Here is a 12,983-nt window from a genome sequence, read left to right on the forward strand (position 1 = left end):
AGGCAATGGCATTCCTAAATCAATTGTTTAGTCAGTCTGTGTTCTCAGAAACAGAGATGTTTTAGATTTTACTTTTAGAAAATACAATTGCTATTGTAAGCTGATTGTATTTTGGTTGTTAATCCATCTACTCATTCCAAAGGTATTCAAAGTGGCTAACAACAATACTTTTAACATCATATAGGATTTTCATCAAATTTATAGAATTATCAATGGGCTAAATGGTTGTCAAATGATAATTTCATCACAACCCAGCTTGCAAAATTTGCTTCATATTCATAACAAAGATGTATATGTAGTAGTTAATAAATTAAAAGTGTTTCATACCTTTATATTATTATAAATATGAATATTATACCAGATTATAAAGACATGAAAATCAAGGCTATGTGCATCTGAATTTTAAACTCCAATGGTCCAAGGAATAAAGAACTACTTCTCAATAAGTCCAAATTTGTTTATAGCAATCATTAATTCTACTTCTGAATATCATTAATTGTGATTTAGTAAGCAGGTTCTACAAGAAATATGCCTGATAATAAACTGTAGACTCCAGCAAAAACTGTTTTCTTATTGAACTAGGATATATAAGTAAATACTTCAATCTATGTCATGAATTGCAAACTAACAACCCAATGTTTGCACTAAATGTAATCAAAACAGCAAAAAATACTCAGTGATTTTGCAGGCAATCCTAGCTCTGTAAGAAACTAGTCCATATGAGATAACATACATTTATTACCATGCATTATAAAAATTAAACATGTAAAATATCAATAGTTATTTCTTTCTGGTCCACAGATGATAGTTATCTTTGTCATAGCCTGTTTCTGTTATTTCAGGCATGAGTTTCTTAGAGCTTTTGATGCACTCTAATGCAATAAGGATTTCTTTATGGGTTCTGCAGAATATTTTTTTCTCCACGATTACACAAGTCACTGCCAGGCTAATAGCTTTTCATTCATTAACAAAACACACAGAGAAGGCATCGTTAATGCATAAAACATTTCAATATGTCTTATAGTTTTTGAACTTTAGGCAATCCTTGAGCACTGAAATATAAAATGTTTGGTTAGCAAATGATTTAATTGAAAAGATTGTTGCAGTGCTCAGACAGACAAATCAAGGAATTACTTTACAGTTAGAAAAGTCTCAGCATAAATGGGAAAATCCGTACAGTTACCCGATGTCCTCATTTTAAACCATATAATTTATGTTCATTGTGTGAAGCAGGATTAATCTGCTGCTCCCCATACAAGATGGTTACCAGATTGTGGGAAAGAAGACAAGAAATTTAAGTTTTAGCAGGGAATAGTTCAACATGCTAAAAGTGAGTAGTTTTTAGATAAGTGCTGGTTGTGTAGTTCCTTCTAAATGTATTTTTAGCAATAGAATTGCTAGTATTTGCCATTGACTTCAGTTTTTTTTTACAGTATTATAATTTTGGGGAGGGGAGGAATATAGTGTTGTGATTTGTGCTGATAATGACCACCTGACTAAATAATGTCTCTAGTAAACCTATTACAATCTCTACATTCGTCAGAATGATGGGAGAATCTGAGCATAATTAAGAATGCTGGAAGTCTCATTTTGCCAGATGAGTAGGCAGAATTTGTAGTATATAGTACCTCTATCATTTAGAGTGGCTAATCCCAGTAGCCAGAATTTCAGCATTTTTGAAGAGTATCTTCAATTATAAGCAGAACATTGATCCCTGCCTATTACCAAATTCAAACTACAGAGAAAAACAGGATCCCTCTTATAACCACTATCATAGCTATGGGAGACAAACAGAATTGAGGGATAGTTGTTAAGTATTTATGGTTGGTCGCACAATTAGCCAGATGTTTAGACTGGATTGGGCATCCCTCAAATCCTTCCCCAGATCCTGGGACAGGCAAATTTTGTTGTTTGATGGAGTTAAAATTATTGTCACAGCATGGAAAGCTGACGTTTGCAACTGAACGTTGGTATTTGGTCAATGCTGATGGTGTTTTTATTATCTGCAATGCAATCAATCAAATTTCATATTTATTAGGATTAATTCCTAATTATGCCTTGGAAGTTATTTTGTCTTATAGTTTGCCATGCTGCATCTACAGTTGGTTGCCCTATGCTTCAGGTAGTTTTTCCTTGACTTCCCATTAGGAAACGCAGTCTCAGCTTGACAATTATTCAAAATATCCTATTCTGAATATCCTAGATATTCTAGATATATAAATATGTAGGTTTATAGATATAATTATAGATATATTTCTTAGGTTAAGCACTTCTGGAAACCCTCTGATACTGTATACAAGCAAAAACATTTATCTACAGATGTTCTTTATGTAATCAGACAAAAAGCTAAGATGAAAAAAATGCCCTGAATTATTCTTTATCTCTATGTAGTCCTCAAAAGATTTCTTGCACACTTTAAAACAGATGCACTTCCTGATTGACCTTTACAAGGAACCAAACTGGGAAACCCATAAAATATTTACATCCCTTCTGCTTCACAAGCTTATTATGTATCATAAACATTGTTCATATTTAACATTCCTTTTGGCTAGCTCTACAAAATATCATTCTTCTGTACACTAAATGGCCTGCTTAAAAAAAATACAAAAAAGGAATATATTTAAATGTGCAAGCTAAGGATATTTTAACTTAAGACTGTTAAATTTAGCCATATCAAGTTGGCTGTAGGTTTTTCACTTCCTTACTTAATCTTCATTAATGTTTCACATTTGTGATCTCATATATATAACTAGAAATTAATAATGGTGAAGTAGTTAGGAGAAAAGAGGAACGGAACCAAAATTAATTGTAAATATTTGTAAAGTATTTATGCCCCTGCTGATATCAAGAATTATTTGTTAAGGTGGCTATATAAAATTCTTAAGTAAATGTGTAAGATTTAGGAATGAATACAGAATTCCTAAAATAGGATTTACAAAACCACTCCTGTCTAAATACATCCAAGTCTAGTTAAATTGACTTGCCCTTAAAGAGGGATCAAAATAGCATAAAATAGAGTAAGATTAACTGAGGACAGTTTCCCATCAGATGGCTAAGATCTATTTGCCTACTGCAAAATTCTACCTATTTTCCCCTAAGTAGGAAGCTTTAATCAATTGTGGCTCCTTTAGTAGTGTTTAATAGTTTTTCAATTTATTTTTTCATTTTCTATTATCTTAGACATTCAATACTTCTGTTACACAAAATGCATCTTATAGATCTATTTTATGCTTAATGGAAATTAGATTAAACAGCAATTCAGAGATTTATAATCACAAACTTTAAAAACTATTCAAGAAAAACATTCTAATTTCCTCTCATACTTCCACACTGAAATTCTCACGGTTCCAAGTTCTTTCTGCTTATTCATCAGTCCAATCTTCTTGGTTATTGGCTCTGCTGCAGTCCTAACTCTCAGCTCAACTTTATGTTCCAAGCTTTTAAACTGTTCCTTCCTGTTAGCAGAACATCATCCTATAGTAAATGTGCTGTTTTCTGTTTAATAATACTGTATATCAATTATTGTTGAGAAAAATTAGTTACAAACTTTAAGTAAAAGAAATTAGGCAAGCTTACCGTTACGCCAAAGAAGCTGGTCTGATTCATTGCATCCAAGAAAATCTTTCCAAGTTCTTTGTTGGTATAGTTAAAGTCTTCAATTTTTTGGTTTCTGTTGGTGGCATTAAGAATCTTCATTGCCTGCTGCAGTGTTTTGGCAATTACCCATATTCCATCATAAGCAAAGCCATGGAACTTACTTGGCTCAACATTTCCACGTCTTTGATCATATTCCTCTTCATACTGCTGTGGTGTCTGTAGAAAAAAATGTAAAAAGTTATTCAGTTTTAGTATATTAAAAGTCCATATAGTCTGAAAGTGAAATACAGTTATTTTTTTGTAAGTTCTTTGAAGTTATATGAATCTCAAAAAAAATAATCAAGGGGAGAAATACAAGGCCGGGAAATGCAATATTTTATTATTTATATAAATGTGCTATTTTACTATTTATATGGTACCACCAAATGCATACATGTTATATAAATAGTTACACTCCAAACTTAGCAGAGGGGCTAAAATATACAAGAGAAAGAGATGGAATTAGGGAACTACATGTGTGCATTTCAGGTTTAGTTATACCATGATATTGGAACTAAAAGGGTGAGTTTTGCATAAGATACTCATAAGTATTTTTCACTAGTGCCAAAAAACAGGGTATTATTCTCTTTGCCTAAGATTCGGTACATAACTAAGCATTTTTATTATGTATGAGTACATTTTGCACTGTAATATTCAACAAATATATATTTTAAGTTGTTTTTTAGCTGGTAAAGCATACCTGCCTGAATTAAGACAGATGTACACAGTCAAATATCCCATATTTATCTAAAAAGCCGCTAGTCATGCAGATTCATGTGTCTGGTTTTCTTCCTTATCACTTGTATAAAATAAAATTGCTTTCAGAGCTAGTTTAGAGATTATATCTCATGGAATAGTTAGTTGCACAGAAATTCATGAGATCAAGCTGCAGTAAAACAATGTGCTGCAAATAACAATAAAAAATAGCAGTATATATGAGCAAAGATTTATATTTTGGCTTTCTTCCTTTTCAGTGTTATCAAAAAAAATTCTGTAATTTGCTTTTACCCTCAAATGTACCCCAAATTACACATAGAATTATACATTCCAGATATTAAAAGAAGCCTGAGAAAGAAATTCAAAACAGCCACAGCTTCATTTCCTTAATATAAGTTGGGACAGCAAGAAATTTGGAAAGGTTTTAAAGGGGATGTTAGTATACTCTACAACAATAGACTAGCATTTCTGGAATATTTGTGATGTACATGTATTGACCTGGGATACTTCAAAGAGCTGAAACTACATTACATTACATTAGATTCTATAACTGTTAGTGAGCAATATTCTTCTCAGATAAGTTGGCAAACACCGTCTCTAAATTCTTCGTTATAGACAGCAGCTGTTGACAGGGGCACCAGCTTCTCCTTGAAAGATTGGTAACCTTAGGGATCCTATTATGGTGACTACAATAAAAAATAAACTATATTGTTCATAATACAGATTAAATTTATTCTACAAACTATAGGACTGCACAATCGTAAGCCATTCCGTCTGCTGTTAGGTACACAATTTATTGAGTCTTTACTTTCCTAGGCTTTATATTTTTATGTTTTCTAGAGCTTAGTTGAAGGTGAAGACTTCTGGCAATAAGGCTTGAAATTTTTTTTAGAACTTGGCAGACAAAGATTGTGGTAGCAGCCTAGCAATTTTTTGAGCAAATCATTCGTACTACAAATCTGCAATACTGGTCATCCTGCAGAGAGTCTCACATTTTCATGTCAATTCAATAAGTGGATATTGGAAATTCTAAACAGTATTCATTATATTAAATATCAAATGAGTAAGAGCTTCATTATGTGTTGTTGGTTTTTTTTTTGGACACTACTGCCTGATGAAATTCATTGAGTTTAAACTAATGGTTTATGTTTATTAATGATCTGATAGAAACTCCAATTTTTCATGTGCACACAAAGGTCTTCAAACATAAGACTTTCATTCATCTTTTTTTTCCCCTTATAAACTTCGCAGTTCCTCTATTTTTCTATTTGGAAATATTTCCCTATTTCCATTGCTGAGAAAATTGTCCTATCACTCTCCCCATTCCAACACTTCAAACACATGGGATTCCTTTATCTTTTAGTATCTTTTAATTACTTAAAATCTCTTTACAGAAGCAAGCAATGTTCTTTCCTTGTTCTATTTATATGGAAAATTCCATTTTAGAAAAGTCTTCCAGAGTGGATACAGTAATATTATTGATAATCAGTATTATTAGTACAGTACTAATAATAATCTTAATTATTAATAGTTAACTGTTCACTTTTGTGCAGGGAATGGCTCACCACAAAAATTGAAATGCCTTATAGGCATACAGAGAGTGCACAGGCTCCAGAGTTGACAGGCTTCTCACTTTACACTTGAACAAAACAGTCCATCTCAGACTACTGCACTTAAGCATGCCAGCACAGAAAATTGTATAACCTATCTATCAGAAAATTGTATAACCTTTTATATCTTATTTTATATATTTTATTTCTCCCACATGGCCTTCAATATCATCTCTCCAATTTATGGAAATATAATGCCAACCCTGATATTCCTACTTGAAGAATTATGCCCAATTCTCATTTTTACATTTATATAGATACAGTGTATTAATTTTAGGACTGGGTTACAATGTATTATGGCAAGAAATCAATGCAGTAGAAATGCAATATTTTTGATGGATTATTTCAAATGCCCCAAACAGAAGACAATAAACTAACTTACCCGTCCAGAAATGGTTTTTATTTGTTTCGAACTGAGAGGTTCAAAATCCACTCCAATGTAACCTTCCATTGCACCCAGAAGGTTTATACCAAGACAGTGTGATGAATTCAGCTTTGGGATAGCTTTTTCCCACCAAAAGCTCTGATACCACCCAGGAATTATCCATTGATACTTAGGGCCGAACATTTTTTCATTAAATGCCTACAATAGAAATGGGAATGAAAAGAAACAATTTCATTAGTGGAATGTATAAGACATATGACAAAAGTATTCTACTGATGTTTTGTGTATTTAGCTTTAAAAGTTATGTAATTATAAAATAGTGTCAAGTTAATTTGCATCAAACATATAGCTTCAACTTATTATCCTTGTTGCTGCATATTTGATGTAGCCTTCCTAAGTAAGACTTACCTTCCTGGTAAGTCCTAATTCAAAATTAAAACCAAAATTAGGAAATCATTTAAAATCAGCTTGTTTTCTTAGATTCTAAGAAAAAAGAGTTATCCAGTTGTTTGATTTATCCAGACATGGGGCTTAATCTATGGACACTTGGAATATATTTCTACTGAGAATGTCATTATAAGATTTACAAAAAAAGAAGAGTAAAAGATAATTTCACTTGTAACTAAATGGAAAGACTCATGATAAACTTTTTAACAGTTATTCAACACTTCATTATAAATGACTGAATAATTTATTGATTTTTTCCCCTGCCTTTAAATCTGCTATGCCAGATTTAGACACTTTATATACAGTATTTATTCAAATGCATGTTTATTTAATTTTTCTTCCAATTTTCAGATAGTGTTTGGCCTTTACCAAAATCGACACACAGGAGTCTGGTGGCACAGTGATTAGAATGCAGTATTGCAGGCTAACTCTTCCCACAGCCAGGATTTCAATCCTGACAGGGTTAAAGTTGACTCAGTCTTCCATCCTTCTGGGGTCATTAAAATGTGGACTCAGATTGTTGGGGCAATATGCTGGCATTTGTAAACTGCTCACAGAGTGCTGTAAAGCACTATGGATCAGAATGTAAGTCTAAATGCTAATGCTATATCAGATCCACCTTAACATCAGATTTCCCAACAAAAGCAGCACTGTACTTGTATATATTCAATTAATGCAGCCTTCACATTCTAACTCTAACCATTTTCTATCTGCACTCAGATCAAGCCAGTGGTGGGATTCAGCTGGTTCGGACCAGTTTGGGCAAACTTATAGTTACGATTTTACACAATTCGGAGAACCGGCAAATCCCACCACTGGCTGGTCCTGTCCTGCCCTACCCAGTCACTTCTCATCTCATCCGCTCACCCAGTATAGCTGCTACGGCTCTCTGTCTGGCTCCTTGGTTTGCCTTGACCACACGAACTCTGAGGGCCAGCCAGCTTGCCTACCTTCAGTTGCATCCCATGCAGCACTCTCCACGCGGCCCAGCTGAGCTGCCCTGATATTCCTGGCATCCTGGGTGAGCCTGCAAGCAGCAAGGCCCAAATCCCAGCCTAGCTGTCTCCCATGTGGCGCAGCAAGCTTGCCCGCTTTTGCCTAATTTTTTGTAAGTTGCTTTTTTAAAAAATAAGCATTAAAAATTCAATATCTACATGGTGTGTTGTCTGGGTACAGATAATTTTGTGAAATAATGATAACGACAATAATATTTATAACATTAATAATGATCACAAACTAATAATATTTGCTTATCCATTTTAGTGAACTTTCCTTATAAAATTGGTCTTTTCTTTTACACTTTTAGATTTCTAACATCTGTTTCTGTTAGCCATTGATAAAACAAATCCCACATTAAAAAGTATTCAGTTTCTTCCTTCCTTCTTTCTTCTCCTTAATTTTAAGTGTTAATTTTCTGCATTTCTATTTCTGCACATTCTAATGTTTTTAAATTACATTTTCATCTATAGGGATCTCTTCAAACGTAATTCTAGCCTCTGTTAACACGTGTAAAATTAAATATGTATTCCCTTTATTATATTTATTTGGTAAAATACCCAACAAAAATATTTCTGGTTTTAAATCTATATGTTGCTTTACCATTTTTCCTAACCATCACACTATTAACTCTTGAATAGCTACTTGACTTGAGTACAAGCTGAGCCCAATCCTGAACCTAATTCATATGTTCCTGTTTTTTAAACTGAGGAATAAATTTCAGAAAAAGAATTCAGTATTGCTCTGTGAATGTATCTATGAATTACATTCTTCTTGATCTAACTTCCTAGATGATTTTGTACTATATCTCTTTTGTTTGTCCCCATTGTGTTGGGGGAAAATCCCCCAGTCTTTTAAAAATTTACCACACCAGTGAGATCTTTCTCATTGCAAAGCAACTGCTAAAGCATGCATTCATAAAGATAAAATAATGTGAATCCTAGGAAAACAAGCAGCTGCTGAAATAAAATGAACAATGGTGTAAAAAGCTTCAGTACATTTTTAAGATGAAAAGTCTAAAAAGCTTAGGTGACTAAACATGACTTCCCCTGGCTTCTCTCTGCTATAGAGAGAGCATTCCATTAGGGACTATTCTTGAGATAGTTGAATTGGAAAAACAAAATGCAGAGACAATCTGTTCTTCAGTTATGGAAAGTTGTTTTAGATGATTTGATAAAGGAAATAAATCAAGCAAATCATTTAAAAATATTGATGAGATATATACTATTTTTCATCAATCCAATAAGAACCAAATTGAACTTATCGAATATCTGAACAACTTGAAATTGAAATTACAAAGATTGGTAGAGTTTTGGGACCAAGATGGGCTGCCTGTAGTTTAAGGTCAACCCTAGCTGTGTGGTGTGCTTATCCAGTGCTACATTACTATTTTCATTCAAATGAAAAATACTTATGGCTGCCTGTCTTGAAAATATATATTTTATGACTGATTTGGCAATGATGATCAATATTCTAAATGAAATTTCTCTTCTTTCAAATGCACTGCAAAAAGAAATGTAGACATCATAAAGGCTGAAAAGCTTGTGATAAGATCAACTAAAGCATTTGAAATGCTTAGAAATGAAAAGGGTGCATACAAAAAAAATTGATGGAATAATTATTTCAGAAGCCTAAAAAATATAAAATTTATAGAAAATCATTGATTTGCTGTGCTTCCTCAGGAAAGACTTTTAGAAAGCATCATAACAAATTTGAATAAAAGACTAATGGATTGTGAACATTTAAAAACAGGTAGCCAATTTCAAGACACAAATAAATTAAAGTTTCTCAATTTTTTTGGAGCCAGATTACTGGAATATTGAAGAAGTGTAGTTCCATAGAAAGAAGCTAAAGAACATTTGCTTGAATTTAGTGACATTTTTAAAGTACCAAATTAATAGTAATGATCATCGAGCTTCCTAACAGACAGGAAACAGCAGGTGAAGCTAGGCAAAAATCACATCTGATACCTGTACAATCAGCACAGGGCCCCCAAGGCTGTGTGCTTTCTCCACTTCTCTTCTCCCTATATACCAATGACAGCACCTCAAATGATCCATCTGTTAAAATACTGAAGTTTGCTGATGACACAACAGTGATTGGTCTCATTTGAGACAATGACAAATCCGCATACAGACAGGAAGTTATACAACTTGCCTCATGGTGTAACTGGAACAATCTGGAACTGAACACACTCAGTAGAAATGGTGGTAGACTTTAGAAGAAACCCTCCCATACTACCACCTCTTAAATACTAGACAACACCGTATCAACAGTAGAAACTTTCAAATTTCTAGGTTCTACTATATCACATGACCTAAAATGCACACCTAACATCAAAAGCATCATCAAAAAAGCACAACCAAGAATGTTCTTTCTGCACCAACTCAGGAAGCTCAAACTGCCCAAGGAGCTGCTGATCCAGTTCTACAGAGGAATGATTGAGTCTGTCATCTGCACCTCTATAACTGTCTGGTTTGGTTCTGCAACCCAACAGGACAGACACAGACTTCAGAGAGTAATTAGGACTACAGAAAAAACAATTACTACCAATCTGCCTTCAATCGAGGACCTGTATACTGCACATGTCAAAAAAGGGGCTGTGAAAATATTTACAGTCCTCTCACATCCCGGACATAAACTGTTTCAACTCCTTCCCTCAAAACGACGCTATAGAGTATTGCACACCAGAACAACTAGACACAAGAACAGTTTTTTCCAGAAAGCCATCACTCTGCTAAACAAATAATTCCCTCAACCCTGTTCAACTATTACAAAGTCTGCACTACTATTAATCTTGTCATCACTCCTTATCACCCATCCCCTCCCACTTGTGACTGTATGACTGTAACTTTGTCACTTGTATACTTAAAATTTATATTGACTGTTTCCTTTTATCTTTTCTTTATGTATACTGAGAGTATTTACACCAAGACAAATTCCTTGTGTGTCCAATCACACTTGGCCAATAAAGTATTCTCTTCTCTTCTCTTCTCTTCTCTTCTCTTCTTCTATTCTATTCTATTCGTAGCAAACGTTTTTTTAAAATTTCCAGAAATATGAAATTCCTGACAGTATTCAAAAAGTTAAAATTGTCAGAACAATTGCTGTAAGCTCAGCAGAAGCAGAAAGGGTTTTTTCACAAATGAACATCATATGTTCAGAGAGAAGTTGCCTAACTATTTCCAATATAACAAACCTAATGATTATTAGTCTTATTGGCCTACCTCTACAAGAATGGGACCCTATTCCTACAGTCAATAAATGGTTGAGAGCACATCACACAACTGATGATGCTCAAGTAAAAGTCAAGAAAAGTGCAAGTGAGGACACCAATAAAACAGCAATTTGGAAATACCTTAAATAACAGTTTTATTGGTTTTTTTTTGCCAAGTATTATCTAATAGTTTTTCATTAATATTTTAAAACCGTTTCTTATAACAAAATCTATCTTTTGTGTACCTTTTTAATTGTTCTTATTTAAGTATTAAATGCATGAAATAAACTACATTTTGGTATATCTTTTTTTATACTTCAAACAGGCATTAGGGCAAAGTGATGTTGAGTTGGCCACACCCACCCAGTCCCATGCCCACCCAGCCACGCCCACCCAGTCCCATGCCCACCCAGCCACGCCCACCCAGTCACATGCCCACCCAGCCAGTCATTAGGGTAGAGAACTGATTGTTAAATTATTTGAATCCTACCACTGGATCAAGCTAAAATATTACAGATATATCAAACCAAGAAATTTTAAGGAAATTCTGCTACACTGTACAATAAATGTTCCCAGAGGTGCTTATAAATATTAAACATTTAAATGAGCTAAGAATTGATTAATTTAATCATTGGGATATATGACAAAAATTTTCTTTATCTCTTTTCTTTTTTCACTTACACAACAGAACACTTTTGCTGCCATTTCCTCATTAAACTGGCCAAGGATAATTCTAACGTCATTTCCCTGCAAAGGAAAAAAGAAGAGATATTAATTATTGACATTTTCATTTGTATTGCTCAAAAGCTGTTGTACATAGCAAAACCCCTCACACATTTTCAGTCAACAAATTTCTGTGCTACATGTACCCTAGAGGATGTAAATATAGCAGTAAACTATTGCTAAGAAACAATAACATTAATATATAATGAGGTGTAGTAATTATAAATAGAGACTGGTCTTCTTGTGTGATTATTACATGTCAGGCAAAGAAATCATCATCATTGTAATTTTATAAAAATGCTTCAAGAAGGCTATAGGACTATATCATTCATAGATGCTCTGAACCAGTGCAGTTTCATACTACTAATTAACTAATAACTAACTAATAAAGATGTGGGCGCTAAATTTAACAGAGATGTGGAAAAGGGTTATGTATTCATATTTTGTTAATGATACAATGCCAGGTTAATTACATAAACCTCTTATGAAACTGAATCTAAGCACAGAAGTAAATGAAATTGTTGATAATTTGATATATACTAAAAGAGAATATTTTGCATATGCCTCTTATTATACACTGGATTTTAAAAGTATCAACATGAATTATTTTCTGGTGTGCAGGGAAACTGGGTACCTTCACTTCTAGTTGATCATCATGCAAATAGATAAAAGAGTATCATCAATAAAAGTTATTTCATTTTCCGAATCAGAAGAGAAAACATCAAAAATCTTTCCTACAAAAATCCAGTTATGCCTTTTCTTCTGATACATAAAATAGCAATGCAAAGGAACAACATTCTATTGTTTTTTTCTAAAATTACATATCAATTTTTAGTTTTGTAAAAGGAAAAATTATACTCTAATGTTTCCAAGGGCAAATCAAACTTGATTGAAAATAATTTTCTGTTTTTATCACTAAAATTCAGTGCTTCTCTAATACATAGCAGATATGAAATAGTTATACTTCAATAATATTTTAATAATTGTATTTTATTGGAATTCATTTCAATGAATTTGTGAAAGGCTTTTGCAAAAGGCATTTGTGTTTGAAAGATGGGAATAGGCAAACAAATAAATAGATATTCAGGAAGATTCTCCTTCATGCTATGAAATATGTTAACTCGGTCAGACTGAAATAGAATTTAGTACAGGTAATCCTCAAAGTTATATGGCCTTGAAAAGGGTACTTGGAACAGCTTACGTTCTGCAACAATATATTTAATATTATTATATAATATTATCTGGCTATCCT

The 12,983-nt window shown here is 33.2% G+C and overlaps 1 protein-coding gene across 1 annotated transcript in view; it reads right to left on the minus strand.

Annotated features, from left to right (window-relative positions):
* Positions 1-12,983, minus strand: part of GABBR2 (gamma-aminobutyric acid type B receptor subunit 2) — a 354,273-nt gene that overhangs the window by 225,134 nt on the left and 116,156 nt on the right. The window contains exons 5-7 of the mRNA XM_087961130.1: positions 11,690-11,755; positions 6,346-6,546; positions 3,577-3,813 (exon numbers count right to left, since the gene is read on the minus strand). Of these exons, the coding sequence (XP_087817256.1) occupies positions 3,577-3,813; positions 6,346-6,546; positions 11,690-11,755 (504 nt within the window). The remainder of the gene's footprint in view (positions 1-3,576; positions 3,814-6,345; positions 6,547-11,689; positions 11,756-12,983) is intronic.

Source organism: Notechis scutatus, chromosome 3 (assembly GCF_049901735.1).
Source record: "Notechis scutatus isolate UNSWTSFEM ecotype Mainland chromosome 3, rNotScu1.2, whole genome shotgun sequence".
In the NCBI taxonomy this organism is placed as follows: domain Eukaryota; kingdom Metazoa; phylum Chordata; class Lepidosauria; order Squamata; family Elapidae; genus Notechis; species Notechis scutatus.